The following is a 13,672-nucleotide window of genomic DNA, read 5'->3' as shown; positions in this document are numbered from 1 at the left end:
ATAACATTTTCAAAAGTGCCTAAGTGACTTAGAGACTTAAATCCTATTTTCTCTAGTAACGTAGGAGCCCAAGAACCATGCAGACTTCTCCCTCTTGCTGCCTAAGTCACTTCTGAAAATGGCACTTAGGCTCCTACATCATTTAGATGCTTTTGAAAATTGTACTTATAATGATTAAAGCCAAAATTCCCAACTCGCTACTTATTTGGGGTGATTGGGCAACAACCTGAGACCCTCCGGGCCTGATTCTCCAGAGTACTCACCATTTCTGCAGCGCTTTATGTGTTCTAAGTACTCTCCAGACATTAATAAACCCTCACCAAACTCCAGGGAAGTAGGTGGGTAAGTATTATTATTAGCTCCTGTGACAGGCTGGATCACAGAAACCCCTTGGGGGCTGCCACCTGATGTGCCAAGACTACTTCTGCCCCTGCTTTCCCTGCCAGCTTAGGACTCCAGCACCCTGTCTAGCTGAGCCAGACATGCCAGTCTGCTCCAGCAGAGACCCAGCGTCTGAAGCACGTGCCCCAAAGCTGCAGACTTAACTGAAAGCAATTTAAGAAGTGTTCTTGTTTTTAACACTCAGATGCCCAACTCCCAATGGGGTCCAAACCACAAATAAATCCGTTTTACCTTGTATAAAGCTTATACAGGGTAAACCCATAAATTGTCCGCCCTCTATAACACTCGGAGAGAGATATGCACAGCTGTTTACCCCCCCTCCCCGGTATTAATACATACTCTGGGTTAATTAATAAGTAAAATGTGATTTTATTAAATACAGAAAGTAGGATTTAAGTGGTTCCAAGTAGTATCAGACAGAACAAAGTGAGTTACCAAGTAAAATACAATAAAACACGCAAATCTAAGTCTAATACAGTAATAAAACTGAATCCAGATAAAATCTCACCCTGAGAGATGTTTCATTAAGTTTCTTTCACAGACTGGATGCCTACCTAGTCTGGGCACAATCCTGTCCCTGGTACAGCCCTTGTTCCAGCTCAGCTGGTAGCTAGGGGATTTCTCATGATGGCTGCCCCCTTTGTTCTGTTCCACTCACTTATATATCTTTTGCATAAGGTGGGAATCCTTTGTCCCTCTCTGGGTTCCCACCCCTCCTTTTCAATGGAAAAGCACCAGGTTAAAGATGGATTCAAGTTCAGGTGCCAAGATCACATGTCACTGTAAGACTTCATTACCTGCTTGCCAGTATACAGGAAGATTTAGAAGTAAAACAGAGCCATCCACAGTCGATTCTCCTGGTTAATGGGAGCCATTAAGATTCCAAACCACCATGAATGGCCCACACTGTGCATAACTACAATAGGACCTCAGAGTTTATATTTCATATTTCTAGTTTCAGATACACGAGTGATACATTTATACAAATAGGATGACCACACTCAGTAGATTATAAGCTTTGTAATGATACCTTAAAAAAGACCTTTTGCATGAAGCATATTTCAGTTACATTATATTCACACTCATCAGCATACTTTCATAAAATCCTACAGAGTGCAATGTCACAGCTCCATTTTACAGATGGTGAAATGGAGAGAGAAAAGCCAAGTGACTTGCCCAAGGCAGTGAGTCATCAGCGGAGACAGGATAAAACTCAGTGTTTTGACGCGCAGCCCTGTACTCGTTCCACCCAACCATGCTGCCTGACTGCAGAAGAGTGGAGCAGCCACATCTTGTCTTGACCTGATCGGCAGTTGTGAATATTCAGTACTTCTGCAAATCAGACCCCATAAAAACTTGCTTCAGAGACCTGCTCAGTATCACCTGTGAAGTCTGCAGCAGAGGAAGGAACAGAACTGAGCTCTACTGAATGACGGTCACTGCTCTTAACAAGAGCATCCTAGTTCTTCCTGCGCTCCCCTACTCGTTCTCTTCATGCCTTCCAGTTTCTAAAGTGAATGAGGCAGGGGTCATACAAGCAACAGCCTGACGCTGCACAACCCCGATTTATCCATCCTGGGCACTAAAAGTGGCCAGGGCCCTGCGGGAAAATAATTCACTAGAAAATTAATTTTAATGCCCAGCCAATCTGGTTCCCTTGTGGATAAAAGGAGCCCGTCTTATGGATCTATAGATCCGTAGAGTTTTAAGACCCAAAAAGGCCATTGTGATCATCTGCTTCTCCCCTCACCACAGGGACCCCTCCTGCTTAATGAAGTTTCAGCTCCCCTCTCTGTCCCATCTTCAGATCCATGTACAGAGTCTCCATAGGGCTTCTTGCCTGGCTGGAACTGGGATCTTTACAGAGAAACCTACTGCAGAAGCCATGGATTTCAACCTTCTTCCTGATAATGGACACGTAGCTTCCAGGACTGTCTCCCACAGAGCCCAGGGTCACTGGTGCCGTTACACACCATGACTAACCCTTATGGCCCTGCCCAGAACTCTCAACAGACGTCTACTCTCCTCTTTACAACTGATTAAATTTGTGCCTTGGGGGCAAAAAACCTGGCAGTTCTCCTGCTTCTCACAGAGACTGCTACCTGCATTCCTAACTGAATTCCCTCCAGCCCTGCCCTGCCTCTCCTAACGAGCTACCCAGCCCAGACCCTGGTTCTCGGAGGGAACTCCTCAGCACATGAAGAAGCTGATTTCTCCCTACAATTGCTGGAAGGAGAATCCCTTCTAAGGAAGAACTCCTGGTCCTTCCATACGACCTCCATCTGCCGGGATCCCATCCGGCCTTCCTGAGGGGCTGTGGTACCCAGTTATGTCCATGAGCCTCCTCAGAAAGCCCCAGATCTACTCTCTACCCTCACACTACACTAGTGGCATATCTAGGACAGGAAACTTGGGTGGGCCTCAGCTTTTTGGGGGTGGGCAGTGACGGGAGGAGCAGAGGGAGGGGTGCAAGAGGAATCCGGTGCCCTGGGAAGGGGACAGGAGGGAGGGGGGTTCTCCTCCCTCCACCCCTTCCAGCCGGCCCTTACAGCTTGGCAGGCACCCAAAGCTGAGGCTGCCCGGGGCACACAGGCTGTGGGGCGTGCCTAGGGTAACCAGATAGGAAATGTCAAAAATTGGACAGGTGGTGGGAAGTAATAGGCGCCTATATGAGAAAAAGCCCCAAATATCAGGACTGTGCCTATAAAATCAGGACATCTGGTCACCTAGGCGTGCCTTTTGGGCAAAGGGGGGTCCCACTAGGGCTCGAGCTCTGCTCACCCTTCCTGACCCTGGCTCAGTGTCCATGAGCCCAGCCACGTCCCTTTCCTGTCGGTGCCGGGAGCTGCTGCCCCAGTCTCCAGCCCCAGCACTAGTCCCACCCAGACCTGCCCTCACAAGGCACACCCCCCGCGGGGCTAGTGCTTGGGTCAGAGACCAGGGAAGCAGTGCATGGCGCTGGCAGGAGAAAGATGCAGCCAGGCTGACGGACACCGAGCTGGGGGTGGGAGTCCCAGCCTGTTGATTCTGGGGGCTTCAGCCCTGATTTGGGTGGGTCTGGATGCTAACTGGCCACCCCCCTGCACTACACTAGCTGCATGCAGGCATTCCTCTGGTCCAGTCTCAGGGTGAATTCCTGGCTCCGTTGAAGTCAAAGGAGGTTTTACCATTGACGTCAATGGGGCCAGGATTTCACTCTTAGCCTTGAAATGTTATTTGGCTACCAAGATCCTTGAGCTGTTTGGACCCAGTGCACACACTGCACCCGTCAGGTTGCCATACTAGTATATACTGTACCCGACACAGCCAGTGGGTGTGCCCTGCACTGACTCTGCTGTTGTCTTTTAACATTTTCAGTCTCTCCTGGTTGCACCTGGGTCTGAATTCAGGTGAGTAATTCCGAGCTTACCACCTTGCTGTAGGACTCACTGATTCTGAGACACACACAAATACCGAGATTCACATCCCAAGGGAGTCACAATATTCACCAAGAGAGCATGTCTCCTTCCCCGACCCACACACAACGTACTTAGTGTGGTGTGAATTGATCAGCTGGAATCTCATGTTGGACTCAGAGATGACACCACACTTCAGGGGACAGCTCCAGTCAGAACCACCTGTGTCAGGAACTATCTAACACTGAGAAAAGGAGGACTTGTGGCACCTTAGAGACTAACCAATTTATCTGAGCATAAGCTTTCGTGAGCTACAGCTCACTTCATCGGATGCATCCGATGAAGTGAACTGTAGCTCACGAAAGCTTATGCTCAAATAAATTGGTTAGTCTCTAAGGTGCCACAAGTACTCCTTTTCTTTTTGCGAATACAGACTAACAGGGCTGTTACTCTGAAACCTATCTAACACTAGGAACTCCTGTACTGGACCCAGGTGAACCAAGAAAGTTGCTACCTACTGAACCAGATATCAGAGGGAACTAAGGGAATTTACCAAAAATAACCTGTTCCTGACCACCATGAATCCTGCTCTTCCATTGGTCAAACTCCCTCAAGGCAAACTTGCCTAAATCATTCACGACCCACCTGCTAAGTGCTTGTGCAGAGACCATTCACTGGCTTCCAGGCATTTAAGCCTGGATAAAGTGACTACAAACCTCAGCAGCCATTCCACCACCACACACAGAGACTATTTTCCCAATCTGTAATCTGCAGGAATTCCCTCGCTCACTCATTTACAGGGGCTGCTAGTAAGCCCTTCTGTCAAGCTCAGAGCGTTACAATCCTTATAGCACCTTCTACTTATAGATTCAAAAGAATAAGTGTCTTCTGACAGAGGTTGTTCCCTTTAACTCTGTGACACACTCTGATCACTGGCTTCTGCCTTCTTATTGAGAAACATAATTTCATGCACACTCTGTATTATTTCTAGTGTATAACTGGGAGTGTTCTTCAGTGTGTTTCCCATCTCTCCTGAGCCCAGGTCTCTCTGAATCACTCAGACTGCTGAATGGAGAGAGCCGGTGCGACGGAAGAGTAGAGATTTCCCTCCGTGGTGTGTGGGGCAGAGTGCTGGATGACCAGTGGGACATGGACGATGCCAGTGTGGTGTGCAGGCAGCTCCAGTGCGGAGTCGCTGAGAAAGCTTTTAACCCCTCTAAGTCTGAGCAAGGAACGGGCCCTGTGGTGCTGAGAAGGGTCCAGTGTGCAGGAAATGAGACTCGTCTGACTCTCTGTGACAACTCCACGTCTGAGACAGCCCAGGCAGGAATTGCTGAGGACGTCGGTGTCATTTGCTCAGGTGATTCATTTCCAAATCTCACAAACATTTTTTGTTAGGTAGGAAAATACATATTAACAGCTGGGACCTATCCCTGCAGGGAGCAGGCAAATCAGACTGGTGAATGGGGCAGGTCGCTGTGCCGGGAGAGTGGAGATTTATTACAATGGCCGATGGGGGACGGTCTGCGATGATTCCTGGGATCTGTCAGACTCCAATGTCATTTGCAAACAACTGGGATGTGGACATGCCATCAATGCAACTGTCTCTGCTCATTATGGGCAAGGATCCGGGCAGATCTGGCTGGACGATGTGAACTGCTCTGGGAACGAATCCGATCTCTGGGCGTGTCCTTCCAGGGGCTGGGGCCAGCACAACTGCAGACACAAAGAGGATGCGGGAGTTCTCTGCTCAGGTCTGTTCTGGGAATGCTCACGTGAGCTGTATTATCGGGCAATGTAATGGAGGGGGCAGATGTTTAAGGAGATTGCTGAGAATGATACTCTCCCTGACTGTCTCTGCCTCCCTTTCCCTAGTGTAACTACCTACCAGGGTCACCATTAGAGAGTCCTCAGCTCTCACCCAGCCGTACTGGAGATATTGCAAGATTTCCCTAACAAGAAAAGGAGTACTTGTGGCACCTTAGAGACTAACCAATTTATTTGAGCATAAGCTTTCGTGAGCTACAGCTCACTTCATTGGATGCATACTGTGGAAAATACCGAAGATGTTTGCTTTTATACACACAAATCATGAAAAAATGGGTGTTTATCACTACAAAAGGTTTTCTCTCCCCCCACCCCATTCTCCTGCTGGTAATAGCTTATCTAAAGTGATCACTCTCCTTACAATGTGTATGATAATCAAGGTGGGCCATTTCCAGCACAAATCCAGGGTTTAACAAGAAAGTAGGGAGGGGGGGGTAGGAAAACAAGGGGAAATAGGTTACCTTGCATAATGGCTTAGCCACTCCCAGTCTCTATTCAAGCCTAAGTTAATTGTATCCAATTTGCAAATGAATTCCAATTCAGCAGTCTCTCACTGGAGTCTGGATTTTACATCCACCAATGTGATATATGCCATCATGCTGGATATGAGTCAGCAGTGTGCCCTTGTTGCCAAGAAGGCCAATGGCATTTTGGGATATATAAGTAGGGGCATAGCGAGCAGATCGAGGGACGTGATCGTTCCCCTCTGTTCGACACTGGTGAGGCCTCATCTGGAGTACTGTGTCCAGTTTTGGGCCCCACACTACAAGAAGGATGTGGATAAATTGGAGAGAGTCCAGCGAAGGGCAACAAAAATGATTAGGGGTCTAGAGCACATGACTTATGAGGAGAGGCTGAGGGAGCTGGGATTGTTTAGTCTGCAGAAGAGAAGAATGAGGGGGGATTTGATAGCTGCTTTCAACTACCTGAAAGGGGGTTCCAAAGAGGATGGCTCTAGACTGTTCTCAATGGTAGCAGATGACAGAACGAGGAGTAATGGTCTCAAGTTGCAATGGGGGAGGTTTAGACTGGATATTAGGAAAAACTTTTTCACTAAGAGGGTGGTGAAACACTAGAATGCGTTACCTAGGGAGGTGGTAGAATCTCCTTCCTTAGAGGTTTTTAAGGTCAGGCTTGACAAAGCCCTGGCTGGGATGATTTAACTGGGAATTGGTCCTGCTTCGAGCAGGGGGTTGGACTAGATGACCTTCTGGGGTCCCTTCCAACCCTGATATTCTATGATTCTATGATTCTATGTGCCAGCAATGCCCCTCTGCCATGTACATTGGGCAAACTGGACAGTCTCTCGTAAAAGAATAAATGGACACAAATCAGATGTCAAGAATTATAACATTCATAAACCAGTCGGAGAACACTTCAATCTCTCTGGTCACGCGATTACAGACATGAAAGTTGCGATATTACAACAGAAAAACTTCAAAACCAGACTCCAGCGACAGACTGTTGAATTGGAATTCATTTGCAAATTGGATACTATTAACTTAGGCTTGAATAGAGACTGGGAGTGGCTAAGGTACCATTACGCAAGGTAACCTATTTCCCCTTGTTTTTTCCTACCCCCCCCCCCCCAGACGTTCTTGTTAAACCCTGGATTTGTGCTGGAAATGGCCCACTATGATTATCATACACACTGTAAGGAGAGTGATCACTTTAGATAAGCTATTACCAGCAGGAGAGTGGGGCGGGGGAAGAGATAACCTTTTGTAGTGGTAAACACCCATTTTTTCATGGTTTGTATGTATAAAAAGATCTTCTGTACTTTCCACAGTATGCATCCGATGAAGTGAGCTGTAGCTCACAAAAACTTATGCTTAGACAAATTGGTTAGTCTCTAAGGTGCCACAAGTACTCCTTTTCTTGTTGTAATACCGCAACTTTCATGTCTGTAATCGCGTGACCAGAGAGATTGAAGTGTTCTCCGACTGGTTTATGAATGTTATAATTCTTGATATCTGATTTGTGTCCATTTATTCTTTTACGTAGAGACTGTCCAGTTTGCCCAATGTACATGGCAGAGGGGCATTGCTGGCACATGATGGCATATATCACATTGGTGGATGTGCAGGTGAACGAGCCTCTGATAGTGTGGCTGATGTTATTAAGCCCTGTGATGGTGTCCCCTGAATAGATATGTGGGCACAGTTGGCAACGGGCTTTGTTACAAGGATAGGTTCCTGGGTTAGTGGTTCTGTTGTCAGGTATCTAAAGAAGACTGTATCATAGAAAGCAGTGATTGAAAAGGATGTATGATCCTAGTGGAGAAATAACTGAACATGACTCCCAGTGCCGTGTGTGGCAAAACGGGGCTAATGCAAACCTTGGATGTATAAACAGGGGAGTAGTGAGGAGCAGTGAGGACTAGATTTTACTGTTGTATATGGCACTGGTGAGACAAATGCTGGATTACTGTGTCCAGTTCTGATGTCCACAAAAATTTGAGAGGGAGCAGAGAAGTGTCACAAAAGTGATCTGAGGGCTTGAAGAAAAGCCTTACGGTGAGAGATATAAAATGCTGAATCTGTTTAGCTTATCAAAATGATCAAGAGGTAAGGTGAGAACAAGGAGAACTTACCACTTCCTAAAGGGCTCTTTAATCTAATGCAGAAAGGCAGAACAAGAGTTGATGGCTGGAAGCTGAAACCAGACAAATTCACATCAGAAATAAGGCCCAGGTTTTTAACAGGGTGGGTGATTAACCATCAGAACAAACTACCAGGGAATGGTGCATTTGGCATCTCTTGAAGTCTTCCTGTCTAGACTGGATGCCTCTCTGGAAGCTATGCTTAAATCAAACTCAAGCTATTAGGCTCTATGCAGCTGTTTTTCAGAAGGTCAAATTATTTGATCTCATGATCCCTGTCACACTGTCTGGAGAGGCTCCCAGCAATGAGTGCCCACCTCAGGACAGATGGTGAGAAACAAGGCAATACCCCAAACTGCTGGTGTGTTCTATAAGTAGATTTCACCAAGCCAGTAACAGATGTGAACTCCTGCACCAACGTTCCCTCTAATTTTTACATACATGTGTGGAATGAATTTTGTTCTGTGCACCAGTATAGAGGTGATGTGTGGTGGGGTTGGGGCCGAGAGGTTTGGAGTGTGGGAGGCGGCTCAGGGCTGGGGCAGACGGTGGCGGTGCACAGGGTGAGGGCTCTCGCTGGAAGTGCGGGCTCTGGGGTGGGGCTGGGGATGAGGGGTTTGGGGTTGTGAGGGGGCTCAGGGCTGGGGCAGAGGGTTGGAGTGTGGGGGCTGAGGGCTCTGGCTAGGGGTGAGGGCTCTGGGGTGGGCCTGGGGATGAGGGGCTCAGGGTGAAGGAGGGGGCTCAGGGCTGGGGCAGAGAGTTGGAGTACAGGGGAGTGAGGGCTCCACTGGGGATGGGGCTATGGGGTGGGGCCATGGATGAAGGGTTTGGGGTGCAGGCTGCCCTGGGGCTGCAGTTGGGAGCAAGAACTCCCCCCAGCCCTCTCCTGCTGCAGCAGCCTGGGGCCAGGGGAGAGGTGCCTCTTTCCCTGCTGCGGCAGCTCCAGGGCTGGGGACAGGCACCTCTCCAGTCCAGGCCCCTGTGGCTGCGTGCCCTTGATAGCCTGCTGTGCGGACACATGGCTGTGCAGCTGAGAGGAAACTTAGCCCTGGATCACTCAATCTATCTCACCATGGAGTCACAGACAGTCCCCATAGACTCTCCAATCTGTCTTGTCACCCAGACAAACTGGACTTAGTGATAATTGGTCACTTACACCAAAAATCACACCACATTCAGGTTTCTTTCAATCCCAAGAGATCAGTCACCTACTCAGATCAGTTGGTACCTTAGATCTTACACCAGAGAGGATGCCTGTCTCCAATCCTGTAATAAACTATAGACAGGTTTATTCACTGGGAAAAAGAACTAAAATGGCTATTTACAAGGTTAAAGCAAGCAAACATCTACACACAAATGAGTCACCATTTACACCCGAGGAGTGACAGAGTTGTAGTGATCTGTCAATTCCAAATGTCCTTCAGCGCTGACCCAGGGGTAACCCTGTGGGATCTCCGACTTCAGTTTGGTGTCTCTAGCCCTGTCACAGTTCAAAAAACCAAAAGGATGAAAAATCAGCACATCGACTATTTTTGTTTCCCTCTTCCAGCTTTCAAAGCTATGGGACCAGGCCATCTGCATGTACTGCTCCCTGGGGGGGATAAGGCCATTAACCAATCCTTTATATTGTGATGATCCTTGATGGCCCATCTGATTTTGATAGTCTTTGGGGATGGAGAGGGGGGATGATTCCTGTGCCTGAGTTCACAAGTTCAGAGCCAACATTTTCAGTTATAAAGCAACATTTACATTTTTTTTTGTAGCATGGACCACTGAGATTACAAGTGAGATTAATGCCTGCAGCAACTAACCACCATTTCATAGAGTCTAAGCACAAAATACATTCTGACAAGACTAATACCTGTTTTGAGCAAAACTAACATATAGGTGACCTGGCCTGGTCTCCAGCTACGAGATTGTCAGTTCTCAGCTAATGTCTGCAGCCTGGGCAAGAGCTGGCATCTGGCCTGCCAATATCTCAAGCCTCTCTGGCCTTAATCGATTACAATTTGTATGTAGCTGCTTGTAAATGGTGGCCTTCCGGAGATGCCCACTGTATTTCTAAGGGGGCCTGTGGTGTCTAAAAGAGTCTCTGATTCCTTGAGTGCTTCTGACACTTGCTCCTGCAGAATGATGCACAGGATCGTTAGGAATTGCTGGGATTTCACTCTTCACACCCCAGTTCATTTGAGAATCAGACGATTTAAATTCCCCTTTTGTGAATTTCCTTCTAGAATTCACAGATCTGAGGCTGGTGAGCGACAGTGACTGTGCTGGGCGGCTGGAGGTTTTCTACAATGGGACGTGGGGCAGTGTTTGCTCCAATCAGATGTCTAGAGTCACCCCAGCAATTGTCTGCAAACAGCTGAACTGTGGAGACGGAGGGCAGATTGCAAGAGACTTTGAATATGGAGCAGGTTCTGGTCCCACGTTGCTGGACCACATTGCATGCAGTGAGCAGCACAGCGCCCTCTGGCAGTGCCCGTCAGAGCCCTGGGATCCAAGGTCATGTGATAACAGAGCAGAAGAGACCCATATTTCTTGCACTGGTAATTCTGAAACTACCTGCATGCACGTATGCAAACCCACATATACACGATGTGTTTAATTAAGTGAAGGGTTAGGAGAGAACTTTTGTTGTTGTTCACATCTCAGTGTAGGCAGATTTAAATTCTCAACACAAGATACAAACATATTTTCACAGTCTTTTATAGGAATACCCATTTGTCTGATTAACAACAAACATGGAATTGAATCAATTAATTTTAAAAGAGACCGGTGTTAGACACTGCGGTAAGGTAGTCTGAGAGTCAAGAAAAGCTTCTCCCTAGAGACCGTCATGAGGCAGCTCTGTGGTTATTAATCCTTTTGGGATGAACAATCAGAGATGGGCCCAGGTTGTGCAGTTTGGGTCAGAACCGCAATCCCCAACAAGTCTGGGTGCATGTCGGCCTGTGTGTCTGAGTAACAGCGGAATAGCAAATTAATTAGGTATTAAATGACCCAGAGTTCACATTTCAGTTCTCACAGTGCTGAAATTAGGGGGTTAAAATACAGATACATTCTACTCCCACATCACACACACAACCCAGTGCATTCACCTCTGCACTTTCTCTCCATTGGAAAAAAAGCAAAACCACCTCAGACCCTGTTTGCCAAATGCCCGAACTCTCCAAGCTGCACAGGTATCTCTGCTTCTCACTGTCTCCTTGGTCCCTAAGTTGTCCCAGTAACATGTGAGGTTTCTGCATTTCTAGACCAGGACAAGTTACGTGTCGTGGGAGGAGAGGACAGATGCTCGGGGAGAGTGGAGGTTTGGTACCGTGGCTCCTGGGGAACAGTTTGTGATGACTCCTGGGACATGGTGGATGCTAACGTTGTGTGTAAACAACTGGGCTGTGGCTCTGCTGTATCTGCTCTTGGCGAGGCTGCATTTGGCGAGGGGACTGGTCCCATCTGGGTGGAGACGTTGAATTGCAGAGGGACAGAGTCATCTCTCTGGGACTGTCCTGCTAGGCCCTGGGGTGAGAGCAACTGTGGTCATAAGGACAGGTTTCAGAGTAGCAGCCGTGTTAGTCTGTATTCGCAAAAAGAAAAGGAGTACTGGGACCCTGCGGAAAAGCCCCGGTGTCTAGCTCCCTTGCTGGGTCCCAAGGCCATAGACTCCGTCAGCCAGATGAGTGGGGAGGTGAACAGGCTCCCACTCCTGACCCCAACCTATATGTCTGTGTGGAGTTTCCTGCGGTCAGGTCCCTCGGACCCCCAGTGGGAGCGGAAGGTGATGGTCAATGGGGAGACATTCCTGGGGTGTCGAGACCCTGGGACAGAGAGAACTGTTGTCAGGCCCCTGGTGGTGCAGCCTCAGATGCTGAGGGGCTGTGTGAGCTGGGTGAGGGTCCCAGGGATGAAGCCCCTCGCCCTGCCTATGGCCCAGATCCCTGTGCAGACCCAGGAGGGGTGGGGCTGGCTGGTCGTTGGGGTTCTCCAGGATACCAGCTGTGAGAGCCACAAGTACACCTTTTCTTTTTGTGGTCATAAGGAAGATGCTGTCAATAATTGCTCAGGTGAGTGACAGGAGATGTTTCTGCTACATGCTGTAATTTTCAGGGAGGAGGATGGATCACCCCTGCCCCCCCGCCTTTTGTCCCACACCAGGCACTCCCATCTCCTGTGTGCTGGAGCATCCTGGATGTTGTGTGATGGATCCTTTCTCGAGTCAGATTGGCTCAGACATCAGCCCACAAGCACCCTGCATCCATCACAGGCCCCACTGTGCTGGTTTGTTACTAGAGTCCTCATTGCTGCACAGAGCACAAGGGACTTGAGCCCTAAATCAGTAACAAACAGGCCCTGTGCTGCTGTGAAGGAGTCTGTGGTGGTGACAGCTGCACAGTGCCCCCAGGGACTCTCAGAGTGAGGTTCCCCCAGGGAACAAACACGTCACCTCCCCCTTGCTCCAGACTCCAACTCTCCTCCTTTTCCCTTTGCAGGTCTGACAGAGAGGACAGATTCTCTGAGTACCCCAGGTAAAGCATCCCCCTCCTCCCATCAAGGGTTAAATTTCCCTGGTGCTGGGTCACAGAGGAGGAGCTGCAAGCTGCAGCCTGAGGGAAGGAGCTCCTTTCCATGGCCTGTGACATCTGAGGACTAATGACACCTGGGTGGGAGCTGCAGGCCCTGCTGAGCTGGAGGATTCCTGTTTGTTGGCTCCAGCTGACAGGGCAGGGCCAATGATTTCAAGAGCAGCCTGTGAGCTTCCCCCATGGTGCACAGGCTGTGTCCCAGCCCATTACCCTGCTGTCCTGGGCTGTGCAATGAGTGACTGGGGAGTTCCCTGCCCCCCGCCCCCCCCCCGACTCTCACAGGCTAATCTGTCCCTGTTGCATGTTCATTTCCATCCAGCTCCTCTGCGCCGCCCTCCGACCGACAGTGGGAGAGTCACGGTGCCCGTGGTCGTCTGCATTATTCTGGGGGCCCTGCTCTGCCTGGTCTTAATCCTCCTGGGGGCGCAGGTGCAAAGTGCCAGGGCACAGCGCAGAGGTGGGTCCTGACTGGTGTCACTGTGTGAAATGCCTCTGCAATAGCAGGGGGACTGCAAGGTGTCAGGGTGAGGGGCAATACCAGGCTGGGTGGGGTGGCCGAGGCTGCCTAACTCCCCTCTCATTTAATATTTCATTAACTGTCCGGCAGTAGAACTCCCCAGCCATCAAATCTGGAGATGATACTGGCTAGGGAGGGTCACAGTTTCAGGGAAGCTGCACCTGTACCCCCCACCTTCCGGTGATTCATTCTAGGAGTGCCCAGTCAGGCCTCGGGCCTCCAGCCATCACCTGCCTCTGGGTAGAACCCCCCATCCCACCTCCTACTGACCAGGGGGCTTTAAGGCTGCACAGCCCCCTGCCTTCCACTGTGATACCCCCAGCAAACCAGTCTGCCTACAGGCCAG

The 13,672-nt window shown here is 49.2% G+C and overlaps 2 protein-coding genes across 3 annotated transcripts in view; one reads left to right on the top strand and one right to left on the bottom strand.

Moving 5' to 3' along the window:
• Positions 1-13,672, bottom strand: part of LOC102941373 (scavenger receptor cysteine-rich type 1 protein M130) — a 1,272,625-nt gene that overhangs the window by 564,631 nt on the left and 694,322 nt on the right. The gene's annotated exons all lie outside the window — the stretch shown is intronic.
• Positions 1-13,672, top strand: part of LOC122466655 (scavenger receptor cysteine-rich type 1 protein M130-like) — a 45,787-nt gene that overhangs the window by 21,025 nt on the left and 11,090 nt on the right. Inside the window, exons 5-12 of one of the 2 annotated variants that reach the window (XM_043551938.1) lie at positions 4,840-5,157; positions 5,237-5,551; positions 10,461-10,773; positions 11,347-11,411; positions 11,484-11,797; positions 12,266-12,290; positions 12,717-12,752; positions 13,129-13,266. In XM_043551938.1, coding sequence (XP_043407873.1) covers positions 4,840-5,157; positions 5,237-5,551; positions 10,461-10,773; positions 11,347-11,411; positions 11,484-11,797; positions 12,266-12,290; positions 12,717-12,752; positions 13,129-13,266 — 1,524 coding nt within the window. Of the gene's footprint in view, positions 1-4,839; positions 5,158-5,236; positions 5,552-10,460; positions 10,776-11,346; positions 11,412-11,483; positions 11,798-12,265; positions 12,291-12,716; positions 12,753-13,128; positions 13,267-13,672 lie in introns of both variants that reach the window. The other variant, XM_043551904.1, reaches the window with a different exon arrangement.

Source organism: Chelonia mydas, chromosome 1, assembly GCF_015237465.2.
Source record: "Chelonia mydas isolate rCheMyd1 chromosome 1, rCheMyd1.pri.v2, whole genome shotgun sequence".
Taxonomy (NCBI): domain Eukaryota; kingdom Metazoa; phylum Chordata; order Testudines; family Cheloniidae; genus Chelonia; species Chelonia mydas.
The sequence above is the reverse complement of the archived record's forward strand: the minus strand, read 5'-3'. Positions and strand labels throughout refer to the sequence as shown.